Genomic DNA, 16162 nt, shown 5'->3' with positions numbered 1-16162 from the left:
ACTCGAACTTGGAACCTCCTGTTTTGATATCATGTGAAATAATCGTTATACTCTAAAAGCTAAAACTTTGAATTAAATAGAAGGAATTAATAATGCTAGGAGCCTAGTGTGGTTCAAACTCAAGACTTTTTACTCTAATACCATATAAAATAACCGTTGTCCTCTAAAAGTATAAGCTGGTAGAGAACGATGTTTAAATATTTTTATATTTAACAGACAGAAATGAATGTTTGCAAAATGACGCTCCATAGGCAAGCTTCTCTGCTACCTTTGTTGTCTCATCCATCGCCATAAATCGAGCTATCTATGAATTTTGATTCCCACAAATTGAGTAATCTATCGACATAGGATGAATTAAAAACTTTTGATTCACACAAATTTAGTCCTCCTTTTGATTCGACCAATTTGGCCTATCTTGCTGAATTCTTTTCTATCTTGTTGATCATTTAGTTAGAGTTGATGTTAACCTTTTTTGCGCCTCCAAGTAAAATTAATTTAAATGATTCTTTCAGTTAATCCGATGCCTTCTTGTTTATCATACTTTTTTCCAGCAAATGAGCAATAGATTTCAATTGTTATTATTAATTGCAGAGGTCTTAATATATATGAATTAATTATGCAATTAGAATATGTTTCAAGCCTTTAACAGAAAATCATCTTTCTAAACCGAAATTAATTCTGGTGGAAATTTTTTCGGAATTTAAGCCAGTAATTCGGTTTTATTTATTTGGCTTCTTGCATTCGGAAAAAGCTGCACAGCTGCCTACACAACAAGTTGAAATGGTTGCTAGATGGGTTCTTTTGTTGCTATTTTTTTCGCACGAATGTAACCTCGTTTAGTTAAAAGGTAATGCATAGCATCTTTTGCATATATATACCATGCAAATAATCTTGCATTACATTCTACCTGAGTAAATGAGTTTTCTGATATCTTCCTGCATTACATTCAACTTCTGAATCTAAATGCACGACGATGATTGAAGACTACTATCATCTTTTAGGAGTCCGAGGTTTGAAAGTCGAAGCTTTATTACTCGATTTGTTTGTACATCGTATCAAAATCGGAGATATCGGTCCTCCGAAGCGCGCGCGGCCAAAATGGTTCAATTTGTCGCGCGAATGGCTGCGTATGCGTTATCGATGACCCATAGTGAGGGTTGGCGCTCCAGATCTCAGATCAAGCATGCAGGTTTTTTTAACATTTATGCATATTAATGCAAGATAATGTAGATCTATTCTTCCTATTCTATTTTCTTTAGTAGAGTTTTCTGTTCAAAGTTTTCTCATTCAAAAGTGAGTTGGATATTTTGATAGACAATCAAAAGGCTTAATTACAAAGTCTATTTTGCACTTTAGATCATGTCTTATTTACCCTCTCCATTAAAAATTGCATCAGTTTGCACCTCTGCGCTTCGACGATATTTCAAATAGGTTCAAAATTTTGTTATAATTGGTGAGTTAGGATATAAAATTTCACTAAAATAAGTTTTTATATCATATTGTTGTGCATTCTAGCATTTAGGCTCTGTTAGGTTGTTATAATAAGTTATTTTTTAAATAACTTATTCGGTCAACGAATTTTTTTAGTATGATTGTAAGGAGAATATTTTAATTTTTATTTTTTTAAAAGACTTTGCTATTTATGATTTGATAGAACAGCATATTTTACCTATAAAGTTGATTTACATTTTTTTGGAAAAATTGAGTTGAAGCTCGAATATGATAATCCATTTTAAATGTTTGATCATACTTTTCATCGTCTAAATGCACAAATTTTTAAATAAATTAAAAATATATACTAAAAAAACAGATATTCATGCATCTAAACAAGGCTTTATTAAATTTGCAACTCATAGTTAAATTACTTATTTGGTCCTCAAACTATGAGGCTGCAGCTCACTTTTGGTCTTCCGACTCTAATTTGTTTTAATTTTTTAATTAAATTTTCAAAATTGTTGCAATCAAGTCTTACAATATAATTTAGTTGACTAAATATTTATATATCACTAATGTAGAAGTAATATAGTAGTATTGCAATCGATAATATGGTAATAATTAAGATATCATATTATTTTTGCATCGATAATATATTAAAATTTGGTCAATTATATTATATTGTAGGACTTGATTGTAAAAATACTAGAAATTTGTGTAAGAAATTACATCAAATTAAAGTTTGAGGGCTAAATTATCATAGACAACATAGTTTGAGGACTTATATAAACAGTAATCTTTACCCACCAATCACCTTTTCCCCTTCATTTTTCCGGTTCCCCGCGCTCGCCCTCGCCCTTTTCACACCCATGGCGATGGCGTGCCCCTCCTCCCCTCTCCCTCTCCTCCTCCCCCTCCGCTCCTGCCCTAAACCCCTCTTCTCGCCCTCCTTCGCCTCTGCCCTCGCGCGGCGGCGCCTCCGCGTCCTCCGCGCCGGCAACTCGGCGGTGGCCTCCACCACCGTCGCCGCCGCCGCCGCCGGAGACGACGAGGTGGCCAAGTGCGGGAGGAAGCAGGTCATCAGCCTCACCCCAGAGCTCTACCGTTACCTCCTTTCCAACGTCCGGGAACACCCGGTAATGTCGCTCCCTAGTTTTTTGCTCTGTCTCTACATTCCTAGGGTAAAAATTGCACCGCCGCTAACTAGGGTCTGGGAACAACAACCTGTACGGGGAAACCTCCCGCGCGCATTACGCTTTAAGATTCGCGCATTGGATTCTATTGCGCTGAACGGTTTGATTAGATTAAGCCCGTCCTCTTCGCGCCGGGGGAGGCTCCCCCTATAATTTTTGGTCACAAGAGTCTTGCTTCGGCCTAGGCCCCCTGCTTTAAGATCCGTGCATTGCGCGCGTTGAACGGTTGATTTTAGCCCGTTTGGCTCTGGTCGGGCCCACAGGAACAGAGAGCTGAAGTGAGATTCTGAACCCCGACAGTAGAAGCTCCGAAGCGAGCATTCTCATTCTCATTCTAATTCTAATTCTGCTGGAAAGAGAAGCTGTTGAAGGGAACTGAACTTTTGGGGGCTATTGTGGAGTGTTGTGCTGTCGGATGAAGTGTTGTTTGTCCGAGTGTGCGTCGAGGAAAAAAAAAAAAATTATATTTAAAATTTTGAAGCCCACTGTAGTAGAAGCTTCGAACTTCTTCATTTGCCAAAGGTCGCTCGGAGGCGACTGAGGCTAAAGGCAGAAGAAAAGGCAGGGTCTACTTCTTACAACAGAGCCAAATCAGCCCTAAGGCCCTAAGTTGGACATTTGACATCCCAAACTATTGTCGCTTGATCCCATCTTATAACTTAGTTCATACTCACTAGAACTACTAATTGAGCTTAAGCATTTTAGATCGGTGATTTGGGCTTGACGAGTTGTTAATGCTAGCGGTTGGGTCATCATTACACATTGAATTGCAACATTTTCTCTAGAAAGAAATTGGGCAGTTTGATGGAACTATGACACTGATTGATAGTGAATGCTAATTTTTCCTCGAAGGCACGGACTAAAGTGAAACACTTTTAAGAGTTGGGGTGTGTAATGTTCATATTTAAAGTGCAAGGATCAGAGTGACACTTGACTATAAAAGTGAGAGTACTGCAATATAGCCCTTTCGATTACTTAGGAGCTTTAATAGAGGATTGATAGTTTGTAAAATTTTAGATCCTTCGCGAGCTGAGGGAAGAAACCGCAACGATGAGGGGAAGCCAGATGCAGGTATCACCATCCTCACTTCAGCTGATTCAAAACTTATTCTCAGAGTCTTTTGTTTTAAATATTTCCATTAGGATTATTGTGGTGATTACTGCAAGTGTGTGAAAAGTAGTCTTGTTTACCTTTGTTGATTTTACCCTATGGTTTAACGTGTCAATTTAGCAAATTAATCAACGGAAAGCAAACAGCTAAGAGAAAAGATGAATATAAGCTGAACTAAATGGTGTAGTTCACCGTTGGTAGTTCATTTTTGGTTCGGTTAGCTGGTCGCAAAGCTACTGTTTTCTTGAACAATTTTAATAGTATATCCCCCCCTCTCCTGTTATGTAATTCTATAGGTCTTTCGGCAAGTTTATTGCACCAAGAAGCAAAAAAGTAAAGGGCTTTCTTTTGATTCACAAGAACCTGGCCTTAAGTTGTCATTTTTTTAGTTACAATATAAATATATATGACTGAGATGCTTGGTGGGATGGCTGTGATCAACACAATTAGGATTTTCTTATTTTTTATTTTTTTGGGTTCTCACTTGTATGACTTTTATGCGTGAATGCGTGAAACTGGCGTGTGTAATTTCTGTCTCTGGATATCGCTATATTTTTTACTTTTGTATGTTCATTCTTCTAGTAGGTGTCACCTGATCAGGCCCAACTACTAGCAATGCTTGTGCAGATTACTGGGGCACAAAGGTGTATTGAAGTCGGCGTTTATACTGTATGTTGGCTGAAAACATGGCTTATATAGTATCATTCCTTGCTTATAAAACACTGGCATGAAATATAGTTGGTATTCAGACTTTTCCAAAGTTTAGAGCTCTCTTTCTTCACAAGCCTCTTCCTTGGACCATGCTGCTAGTTTTTTGGTTGATGTCTGCATAACTTTTGTAAAATAAATATTCTTTTTTTCTATTTTGGACATCTTAATATGATTATATTGAATTTGGTGTGCATAAAGAACCGTCTTCAGCCATATATCAATACCCTTCAGCAACTCTTGTAATTCGAAGTATCTGCCATGAGCAACCCATGTTAATACATCGCAGAGCAAAATGAGTGCTTTGTGAAAATATAAAGGAAGCTTACGTTAATATATGTTGGTGTGTTCTCGCCGAAGGAACTTAAAAAGTAGGTTAACTGTTAAGATAATCATTAACATATATATGAAAATTATTCTACGTCATTATAATAATTGGAACAGTTAATGGCATAACCATTAGCATTCTAATTATAGCAGAAAAGGAATTCTTATATTCGAGGATATTATCTCTTTAACTACTGATATCATTCTTTGCCATTCAGATATTTAATATAATTATGCTGAAAAAAAAATTATTTGCAGATTTTTTGGTCAAAAGCTACCTTTAAGTTTATCAAAGACTATGAGCTGCATATCTAGACGTGTATGTGTATATTTGCTAGGCCCAATGACTTGCTACACCTACCTATTAAAATCATAAGTTTTATCATCAAACTTCTACTTAATCGGGATGGTTTTTGCCTTTTTCCAGGGGTACTCATCTTTAGCTGTTGCATTAGTTCTTCCGGAATCAGGTCGTTTGGTTGCTTGTGAAAGAGATGAAAAATGCCTTGGAATTGCAAGAAAGTATTATGAGCATGCTGGAGTCTCTCGTAAGGTCATTTCTTACCTCTTCTTCAATGTAAAACTTCTTTGGGTTGAGAATTATAATAGTCTTTTGTCTTGCAAACAAGGTTTCAACCTTCATTTCAACCTTTTCTCATTGATTACGAGTCAGAACACGAATGCAGATGAGCGTGGAATTCTTAATATCGTATGTAGCCTGCGTTATTCAACAAAGTAACATGGATAAAGTAACATAGTTCATATTGTGTAAATAAATTAACGTACTTCATATTCTTTATATCGTATGTAGCCTGCGTTATTCAACAAAGTAACATGTGTGGAAAATTTTGCAAAAGAGCGAAGCCAACGTAGATAGTGAATTTTCTCTCATTTTTTTACTACGTGTTTGCGTAAGAATTTTTCTAGTATGAATGTAAAGGTGGGTATTCGTTAGGAATTGAGTTTTGAAGGTCATGGAGGAGAATGTCTGAAAGAAACCAAAATAATTAAAAACCTGAAGAGTTAATAATTGAAAAAAAAAAGTATAAACTCCAAGTCTGAGTTAAGGCTTGCAACAAACATGTTTCCAGTTCTCCACACGGCATAGAATATAAATGTTATTCTAATGCAAACTTACTCTATTTCTCAAATGTGGACAATGAAAGAGTTTATCAGCGGAGAGTGTGAAGCATTTTTTGTAGAATGTTTTTGTTTTTATGATTTTTAAGGCTTATATGAGGTCTTTTTGCTACTAACTGCAGTAAGACTATATATTTGCACTTTCTGGTACTTTTTGTACATGTACTATAAACTCCGGTTTGTTACTATTATGTTTGATTCTGTATATACTATTATTGTCTCTTTTTTAGCTGCTTTTGTGTCATATAATAATTGCTGCTTTGTCAGACACTTTTTAACTGAAGGATGTTTATCAGGTTGTTATAAAGCAGGCTTTGGCAGCAGACACTCTAAGATCCTTAATTAGTAATGGTGAAGCTTGCAGGTTGTTATAAATCATGTTTGTTTCTTTTCTTTCTCTGATTTATCGTCAAAACTGGTCTAAATTTTAGTCAAAAAAATTGTATCTTCTTATTTTATAGCATTATCCAGCGATAGTCGTATTTTGCTTGAAGCTCGTCTGTTCAGTTTCTTACTTCTCAAGTATTATTTGTGTTCATAAAGCTTTTCATCTTTGTTTTCTCAATGATCAAGACTCTTCATACAATTATTCTGGGTTGCGATGTGATAGATTTAATGTTTTTATCGGATGCCTACTCACTCTAAGGGGAAGAGGGGCTTACTTTTCTAACTTAGCCTTAGCTAGAAGCCATTAAAAAGAAACCTTTTTTAATCCATATAGTTATTGTAGTATGATAAGAAACGAAATATGGAAAGGATAACTTAAAATAAATTCCTAATCTACTAGATATTGCAAATATTATCTTTCCTAATCTAATAAGTAAAATAATATTAATCTACTAAGAAAATTACTACAGATTTGGAGGATTCAGGATGATTGTAATACTGTGACAATGAGGTTGACCAAAACAATTTCGTTTCGTTTGAAGTGTTGGAAGGGTCTAATTTACTGTTAGGTCCATGTAAATTGAATAGGGAAAATGGTGATTTCTGGAATGATTAAGGGGGAATATAATGGGCACTAGACAAATAAAGAGAAACTAATGAGATGTCCTCAAGAATGTTCAAAGATTACACAAGTGGTGTGGCTGGAAAATAGAATGACAGCTTTTACTTATTTTAATTGGGCATTTGTTGCACCCAGTACTTCTGTATCGAAGATATCAGAATAGTAAGGTGTCTATTGCGTTTCATCTTCCATGATAATGATTTCTTCTGCATGTAAAGTTGACTACTGCCCATTAATTTTGGATACTAGCTGCTAACTACCCACTACTCCTACACTTATTTTCCAAAAAGGCTCCGTTTTCTGTAACTCTGAATTGTTGCGAAATGTAACTTTGCATCTTGCACTTTGGAATATTTAATCTACTTATTTCCAAATCAACCTTAGGTACCCTTTGGAAACTCATTAATTTGCATTTTAGGCCTCTACTATTTAGTGTATCAGTATAGAAGGGATACATCCTGTTCTCACTTTTAAAGGAGTATATGCATCAAATACATGGGTTTGAGAACTGATCTCGAATGCACACCTTTTGATTATTGTTTTATTAATTCCGTTATATGTTACTTGCAATTTATTTATTGTATTTTTGTCTTGTAGTTATGATTTTGCATTTGTTGATGCTGAGAAGCGAATGTACGACGAATATTTTGAGCTGCTACTGCAGTTGGTAACTTCTTCTTGCTTTACTTTGTTGAAAATTTGCTTAAGTGGGAAATATGGCTATCTTTTGAGTGTTATGATATCTCTCATTGTTGAGAAACCTTAGTCAAACTGTCCTTTTCATTTTTCTGAAGTGTGCTTGTTTTGAAGTCAAGATTATCTATACCTGTTCTACAACTTGAAAAAAAAAAAAAAAATCCTGGTTGCTTACTTTTTACACCTTTAGTTTATAGGGAAGTTAGATATCAGTGAATTTAATCTGAGTACAGCCAGAATTATCAAAAATTAGACCATAAATTGCTTGAACCTACTTCTGTAATGCCAATAGAGGTTTACTTTATTGGTTGGCTTGTAAATGTACAAACTTTTTTCATGAAATGGAGGCCTTAGTCCAGATGGTTAGACTACATTGTGATGCATAAAAGCATAAAATTATGGAATTTTTTTTTATTGTTTTTAAACTGTCTCAGAATTATATTGTAAAGAAAAGTAACATAAGTTCTTTTCTGTTAGATCATGTTCAAATGTTAGGAAACATTATTTAAACCTTATAACGCCCTGGACAGATATAATGAGACATGTCGATTATTACAGCTCACCAATCTTATAGTATACATAGATATAAATGACTGCGGAGAACCAAACTGAGTTGACTTTGGCTCCGGAGTATACTAAACCTTAACCTTATCAGGGTGCACCAAGATTGGCTTAATCTTCTGGTATATTTTAACTTGCAAAATTTGAGAGCTGAACAAATCAATTGGTTCAAAATGACTCCTTTTTTTTCCTACATATGTTGTTTTCTCCCACTTATCATGCTGTTTTTGCAGGTCAGGGTCGGGGGCTTAATAGTCATCGATAATGTTTTGTGGCATGGAAAAGTTGCCGATCCTCAAGTAAGCCTTTTGTGGTTCTTCACAACGGTGCTACTAGGGGTGTAATAGTCATCGATAATATTTTACTGAATTGTATCTCCATATGTTTTGAGCAGGTTAAAGACTCCAAGACAGTCAGCCTAAGAAACTTCAATAAGAAACTTCTAGCTGATAAGCGCGTTAACATCAGTATGGTAGGTCTATCTCTCTAGTACACATACGTACGTAATTTTATATTTATATAACTAAAATATGTCTTAGGTGGGTACATTTGCGCATTAAGTATATTTTCTTTCGTTGGTCACATTTGAGATCCACCTCTGGCCGATAAGTAAGAATCTCGATGTGCATCATGTGGGTGTGCATCTTAACAAAACACTTGGATCGCAATACAAATCCGACATGCAAAAAAGTGGAAGTACCACTCTCGGTGATTCCTAAGCATTCTAGTTTTTTATATTTAAGGTTGTAAATGGCGGATAGCGGGTATATAGTGTTTGGGGTGTCTGATAGCGGAAAGCAAATAGCGGACGGTACAAACCCGTTATGGGTTTCACAAAACACTACTTAATATGTCTATATATGTTATATAAAATGCATATGATTTCGAAGAAAAAAACCTACTACCCCTTTTTCTAGTATTGCAAACCTATACTTACTTAATGCCATTATCTTAAAAATAATTTCAAAATATTATGATTTAGGAAACCAAAAAGACCCAAAAAAAAAAAAAAAACTAGAAAATCTATAATCTATATACAAGTTTCTGATCATTACCTTCAAAACCTGATCCGATAAGACATTTTAACCTGTTTACAATTTTTAAGCTTTTGTGGCCATAGCACCCGCTTCGACCTCGCGTCATAGCGCCCATTTTGGCGGGCTCAATGGTGCTAAAGCGGCTGCTACGAACCCACTCTGCTAAATCCCGTTTTAAAAGTTATGGCGCAGTGGTAGCATAATTATTCCGCTATAGCGGCCGTAATGGCCGCTATTTAAAATATGCTTATTTTCCTCTTGCACTGCTTTTCACTATTCCGCACAATGCTAACCATTTAAAAACCACAGGTTCCTATCGGAGACGGAATGACAATATGCCGCAAAATGACCGACAGTTGACTCTGCGAGATGCTTCTCTGGTAATTCAAATCCTGCTTTCTTCAGAAATAACCTTCGAAACCGCAACCTACGGTAAATAGCCAGCTCAGTCATCGATCTCGCTTTGCCGTCAAATTTCTAGATCAATTATGAGTTATGCTGTGAGCATGACCCTGCGGCACCCAATGGCCCAAGACCAGGTGAAATCTCATTTCAAACCTGCCTTAGCTGATCCATTCCACTAACTGGTTATGTAGGTTTCTCTCTCTACTTATTAGGATTTGATGTATTATGTTCTTGCGTTAGGGAATAAGTTGTCAGATCAATTTTTTTGATGAGAAAGGTAGATTCTTCCATTTGAGAAATCCAAGAATCAGAGAGCTCCAAAAAATTTGTCATTGAAAGTTTCCATTTCTTGTGCTCAAGGATTTAAGTGTTGCGGCACAGGGTCGTGCCAGGAACTTGCTGGCGCAGTACAGCACGATACATATCGGGCTGTGCCGATATGTGCTGGCCACAAAAAATTCATATGTGTCGTCATATAATAGCATGAAATATTTATTTTCTTTAGCAACAAAATATTTAAACTGTTTATTATCTATTTTTATCAAAATTTTTAAATTTATCGAGATAATTATTTACTAATTTAAAGAACAGAGGTTTTTGAACTGTGGCATCGACACAACGGTTGTATCGTGCCGATTTCTTGTTGGCACGATGTGGCACGATAGATACAGGCCGTGCTGATGAGCACACGAACTGATGAGCATTTAAATTGTTGGTTGTGTTGTCCTTTTATTGTAGTTCTCTTAAGTTGTTTTAAATTTGCAGTTTACATCAGGAAATAGATTTTTTTTTTTTTTCAGTTTACTCTGAGAAAGATTGCTATAAATGGTGGTTGTAGATTCCATAATTTTTGTAACCTTTTTGTATTTTGAACTGGCTTCTTTCATGGTTGTCTTCTTAACTGGGTTCTTTTCTTTTCTTTCTTTTCATTTTTACTTATAAGTAGTAAGTTGTGTTTGCAGAAGGACACAATTAGGCAACGGAGGCTTGATTGCAGGTAGAATGCGTTGCGTTCGATGACAAAAAGAAAAAGAAATTTACTTTTGTATCTGTTATTAATATCACATCTCACATATTATATTGCTTCAATTAAGATATAATTTCTACAGTCCTACACGAATACGAAGCCATATCATTTCATACATTTGCCCAAACTTCCATTGGCCATCTTATCGCATAAGGCATGTTTGATATTGAGGACCACCTATTGCTACTAAACAAAACGAAGTTAAGGAGAAGGTACTTGGAGAATATGCTTCACTGTTTTCTGGTGAAACTTCAAAAATGCATCCTAATTAACTTACTGCCATATTTGTAACGTAATATTACTTACGAAAACAAACAAACTATTTTTCTATCTTTAAGAAACTAATTAGCTTTATTGGATCGTACTTATTTGATACTTCTGAATCTTCTACATATCTCGCCTATATAGCAACACTATCGAACTTTCTCGCCATATATTATACAATCTTTTTTCAATTTCAAACAAAGTCTAAAGAGTCTCACAAGGATTGAAGCTTACAGTAAGGCGATAAAATTAAAACAATAAAAATATACACAATGCACATACTGAATTCTTCTCAAATTTTGTAGAATAAACCTGTTGAAGAGTTTAATGGATTAATCCTTTCAAATGATTGTCGACAACGACTGATAAAATCTTCTTCTAAGTTGTTCAACACTCATGGAAGATGACTGGAAATGGTACACACAATCTTTCTATCTCTTGATTAAATCAGTGACACAATTTCGCCAAACAAATGATCGAATCGGGCTAACTAAACTAAACAACACAAAGAAACTACTTCATATCGACAAAAAAACCTACCACTAACACACAAGATTCTTCGAATCAAGCCTTTGTCTTCATGATCAGGGTTTGAAAAAAAAAAAAAAAAAAAAAAAAAAAAAAAAAAAAAAAAAACCTTAACATTACATCTTGAACAACCTAGGGGGCGAAGATAAGTGCGACGAAGAGCAACATCAATGTGAAAATCTTGCCCCTTCTCAAATCAGTTGAAGACGACATCGTTCCGTGAGGCTTCTGCGCCCTACAATGTATTCCACAAAAAGAAAAAAAGAAAAAAAAAATTGTAGCATATTATTATAGAGAGAAAAGAAATGACCATGAAATAAAATAGGGGTAAAAGAGAGTTATTTTGATCTCTACATACTTCTGCTTATCTTTCAGAAGGCCACAGTACAAGACGTTGTCCGGCGCCAACATCTCCGTCTTGTTGTAACCTTCCGGGTCGGCGACCTTTACGTAGACCTCCTGGCCTAAGTACCAGTCATCAAGATTCTCTGTGCGGACGTCCCAAATGCCCACATTGTCGAGCGAGACCAACACCGCAGTCCATGCTCCGGGGAAAACCTAAACACAAGCAGCAAAACAGGAATGAGATTGTCTATCCATGAAGAACATCCCGACTTTAATAGCAATCGCTTTTTCATAAATGCTAATATGAAAATGCATCGTTATGTAGTAGCTTAAGCTTATGGAGAATAGCGATTGCTTCACATTCTTTAACATGATATCAGAGCAAAAGATTCCGAGCTCAAATCCCCTCAGATCCTTAGTCTTATTTAATTTTTTTCCATTTAATTCAAGTCCACGTCTTAGCACGGCTAATTCGCGACTCGTGAGTCATCGTGAGTTGCGACGCAAGAACCACCACCATGTTGTGATGGAGTAATAGTTAAACCACAATAAAATGATGGGAGAAGCAGAGCCATTTAAATTAGAGGGTAAACTGATAAATAAGATGCCAAAAACAAAGGGTGATAAAAGTTGATAATAAAAGGCGAATCCTATGGATTTTCGTTTCATGCTTTTTAAAATTATACTCTTCAGAGTCTGGGATGGAAGAAGCCCAAATGCAATCTGATACAAATGATAGCTCTTTCCAAATGGAAAAAAAGGTAGCTGATGCAAAATACAGCACCATTAACTAAATGAGGCGCAATTACGGAACTAGTGCTGCCTAGGTGTAAGAAGTATCTAGTGAATAAGAATGTGAAGCATTCAGGAAATGCAGCACCATCAGAGGCGATTGTTCGCGGTGGCGGGACAAAGATAAAAGGGAAAAAAAAAAAAAAAGAGGAAAAGGAAAAGGAAAGCAAAATGATTAGGACCAAGATTATGAAATCTTAATTGATCAGAGACAATAACCAACGAAAGCAAAAGAGAATCATCATTATTAACTTTATAAGGTGGGGAAAAAAGAGATCACGGAATGGTTTAAAACATTTACAATTCATAAGCCATTATGATAGTTTGTCAAAGTTTACACATCCAAGGGAGGACACTAGATAAAAGGAAGGAAAAACGATAAGAAACACACCTGAGTTGTACTGCGAGAAACACCGTCCCACTTATTGTAAGTGCCCCGGCTGTTCTCGGTCCACTCGCCATAATCCATTCTGTCATAGGAAAGAAGCGCTTTTAAGAATCTAGTGAATAAGGGAAGATGATAGCATTCTAGTGATCTTACAAAGCAAGCTCGTATAATGAACGAGGTAAAACGTACCCAACTACGAAAAATGCGTATCCATCCATGTGATAGGTCTGAACTGTAGTATCGTTGTTCTGGAATATGATTTCCATGAAACCCTTGTATGTTCCGTTAATTACAGAGGCTCCAATGCTCGGCGGTGCATCAGTCGGTCTTGTGGGGAAGTCGAGTGTATACACTCCCTTCTCATCGTAGAGGTCGGCGAGCCTCAAGGGAGTGTCGGGAGGAGAATAAGATATCCCATTTAGGGTAGTTCGGCGCTTCCCATCGATTATCACAGGAGGTTCATTTTTGAGCACGTAAACCTGAGTCACATTGATTGAACCGTATTTGAAAGATCCCTGAGGATTCGGACGAGCCGCACCAGTAGTCACATTCATCCTGAAAAATTACCATAGGATGAAATAATATTGCCAAAAAAACTAAATGATATAAGAATTTCAAGTCAGAAATTTAATCCATCTAAAATGGATATATTGACCTATTTTTAACCACCTAAAGTTCCAATTTGTACCGAGAATGTTGCTATTGACTACAAAACCAGTAAAAGTGACTCAAAAATATAAAATACACAAACCTGATAGATCTCGCCTGATTCATCGACCATGTTTTGTCATAGAAATCATTAGGAGGATCAGGAAGAGGGCCAGAAGCTTTGCCTTCGGAATTTGAGTAGTGCAATATGGCCACACCGGTAACTCGGGTCCAGAGCGACTCATTCACAAACCGAGGGCTCGCCACGATGTAATAGTCGCTGCTCGCGTTCTGATCCATTGTGACCAAGAAAGAATAGGACTGGCCAACATGGATATCTAAGTTGCTGTAGTTCTGTTGATTAGTGTATGATCCCTCCGTCTCTACGAGAAGCAAGTTGTGGTCTTGGATTCTGAAGTTGAGACTGGTCGAGACGCCGACATTGTGGACCCGGAACCGATAGGTTTTGCCTGTTCAAAAGGAAAAACTTCAGAAGACCATGCCAAATAATATATTAACTGACGTGGGACGCACTTATATAAAGTTAGGGCGCATTAAATCACTATGCGTAAAAATGTTTTAATTGAACAAATTCAAATATAAAAGGCTAGACCTTGTCAAAGCCAACATTGGAAAATGAGGCATGCTAAATACCAAATTGATACGATAACTAGAGAGAGAGAGAGAGAGCACGCAATGTACGTAAAATTTCCTTAAATAGCATATTTAAGCACATTTAAATATGCCATTAGTACTATACCAACCACAATGCATAACACACAGCATTGTCTAAATGTTTATAAACCAAATATCATGCCAAAATGAGAAAACTCCACATAACACAACAAGCTTTTGAACAAAGAGAGAGATCCCATTCTTAAACAAAGGAGGGGAATATGAGTTTAGATTTCAAAATGCTAAGGCCATCCTCTAAAGAATAAAATTTATTTAAGGGTGATTAAAAGAGATTTTTACCAGGTTCAACATTGATCGTCTCATAATCGATACCAGCGGGAACCAATGAATCGTTGTACCGATATGGCCCCTTCCCGTTCATCAGAACACCATTCGGCATCCCGAGATCCTTGCCATCATCGAGCATCTTCCTCAAATCCTACAAATGCAAACACTAATCAACACAAATTCACTTAAATAAAAAAATTGCTTCTTTCTGCGTTTTTCCACCGAAATCTCCACTTACAGTGTGGTTCTTGGTATACCAATCCCCGATGAACAGGGTGAAATCCCCATCGGGCGTTCCGAAGGGGACAGCGATCACGTCGCGGTTATTGACAGTGATGCCGCCGTATCCACCGGCCGCCCTTTGAAGGCCGAGGGAAGGGAAGTAGAAGAAGCTTCCGATTTGGTCCTTCACTTGATACTGGTAGGTCCAGTTCCAACCAGAAGGGATGGGGCAATTGGTCCCCAAAACCCCATCCTGCCAACAATTCTTCCGCTGCTGGATCCCATCCCTGTTACAGATCAAATAGTATCAAATCAAACAAAAATTCACCAAAAAAGGTCGAAATTTTGGGGAGAAAAAAATAACTCCTTGGCTGTTTTGTATCAGATTCGATACCGCTTAACGGGTTAAATCTCTACCTAATTTTTACCTACTCTACGTCACATGGTTCACCTGATCTCTACAATGCACTCAGAGCAAGGAGTATTAAGATCATTTCTAGGATATTTTCTATCAAATCGATCTTTTGTGAAACAAATTTGAGTAGGAATCAAAGGAATCATACCATGTAATGAGCAATGGCTCATCCAAGCTGTTGAGGACGTTCACCACCACGTTCCAGTTCGTGGTGACGTTCATAACAGGGCCCGGGAACTGCTTGTTGATCGCTATCACCTGAGATCAACCATGCGGAGCAAAAATTAGCACAAAAAATTGGATTTTTTCCATTTTTTTACACAAAAAATTAGGATTTCAGCTCCTCGCTCTCTCTCTCTCTCTCTCTCTCTCTCTCTAACACACACACACTCACAAAGCGATCGATCCAAAGCCGCACATACACACACAGAACACCAAAAAAAAAAAGGGTTTTTTTAACAAGGGTTTCAGCTCCTTTTCGTTCATTCATGCCCTTAAAGCGTTCGATCCAAACCGACACGCACGCACGCGCGCACACACCAGCAAAAAAATAGGTTTTTTCAGTAAGATAACTGGGGTTTCAGCTCCTCCTTGTTCATCCATGTCCACAAAGTGTTCGATCCAGAGTCCCACACACCCCCACCGAAAAAAAGGGTTTTCTCAGTAAGATAACTAGGGTTCCAGCTCCTTCTTGCTCATCCATGCCCACAAAGTGTTCGATCCAAAGCCCCCCCAACCCCCACCCCCACACCCACACCCAGAGAGAGAGAGAGAGAGAGAGAGAGAGAGAGAGAGAGGAACCTGTTGGGGAACGCCGAGAGGGGACGCGGTGATGTAGGAGACGTCCCAGTCGAAGTAGGCGAAGGGGTCCCCCGCCATGGACGTCCCCACCAGAGCGGCGGCGCACACTACCACCGCCACCGCCACCGCCACCGCCTCCGCCGCCATTA

General features: G+C 37.3%; 2 protein-coding genes across 3 annotated transcripts; one reads left to right on the top strand and one right to left on the bottom strand.

The window, feature by feature from the left end:
* On the top strand, positions 2252 to 10521 carry LOC109728727 (O-methyltransferase MdmC-like). Of its 2 annotated transcripts, XM_020259229.1 has the most exons (9): positions 2252 to 2570; positions 3645 to 3698; positions 4323 to 4406; positions 5200 to 5325; positions 6209 to 6276; positions 7519 to 7588; positions 8412 to 8477; positions 8573 to 8650; positions 9525 to 10521. In XM_020259229.1, exons 1-9 carry the CDS (start codon positions 2304 to 2306, stop codon positions 9573 to 9575), a joined length of 864 nt encoding a protein of 287 aa, XP_020114818.1. In that variant the 5' UTR covers positions 2252 to 2303; the 3' UTR covers positions 9576 to 10521. The 2 variants fall into 2 exon arrangements, with proteins under 2 accessions (XP_020114818.1, XP_020114819.1); XM_020259230.1 differs by lacking the exon at positions 3645 to 3698.
* Positions 11266 to 16160, bottom strand: LOC109728726 (monocopper oxidase-like protein SKU5). Its single transcript, XM_020259228.1, has 9 exons — positions 16014 to 16160; positions 15361 to 15470; positions 14814 to 15084; positions 14588 to 14726; positions 13716 to 14082; positions 13154 to 13519; positions 12968 to 13046; positions 11798 to 11997; positions 11266 to 11674 (listed from the first exon to the last, which is right to left on the bottom strand). The coding sequence occupies exons 1-9, from the start codon at positions 16158 to 16160 to the stop codon at positions 11572 to 11574; spliced, it is 1782 nt and encodes a 593-aa protein (XP_020114817.1). The 3' UTR covers positions 11266 to 11571.

Source organism: Ananas comosus, linkage group 24 (genome assembly GCF_001540865.1).
Source record: "Ananas comosus cultivar F153 linkage group 24, ASM154086v1, whole genome shotgun sequence".
Classification (NCBI taxonomy): Eukaryota; Viridiplantae; Streptophyta; class Magnoliopsida; order Poales; family Bromeliaceae; genus Ananas; species Ananas comosus.
This window is presented reverse-complemented; position numbering and strand designations above follow the sequence as displayed.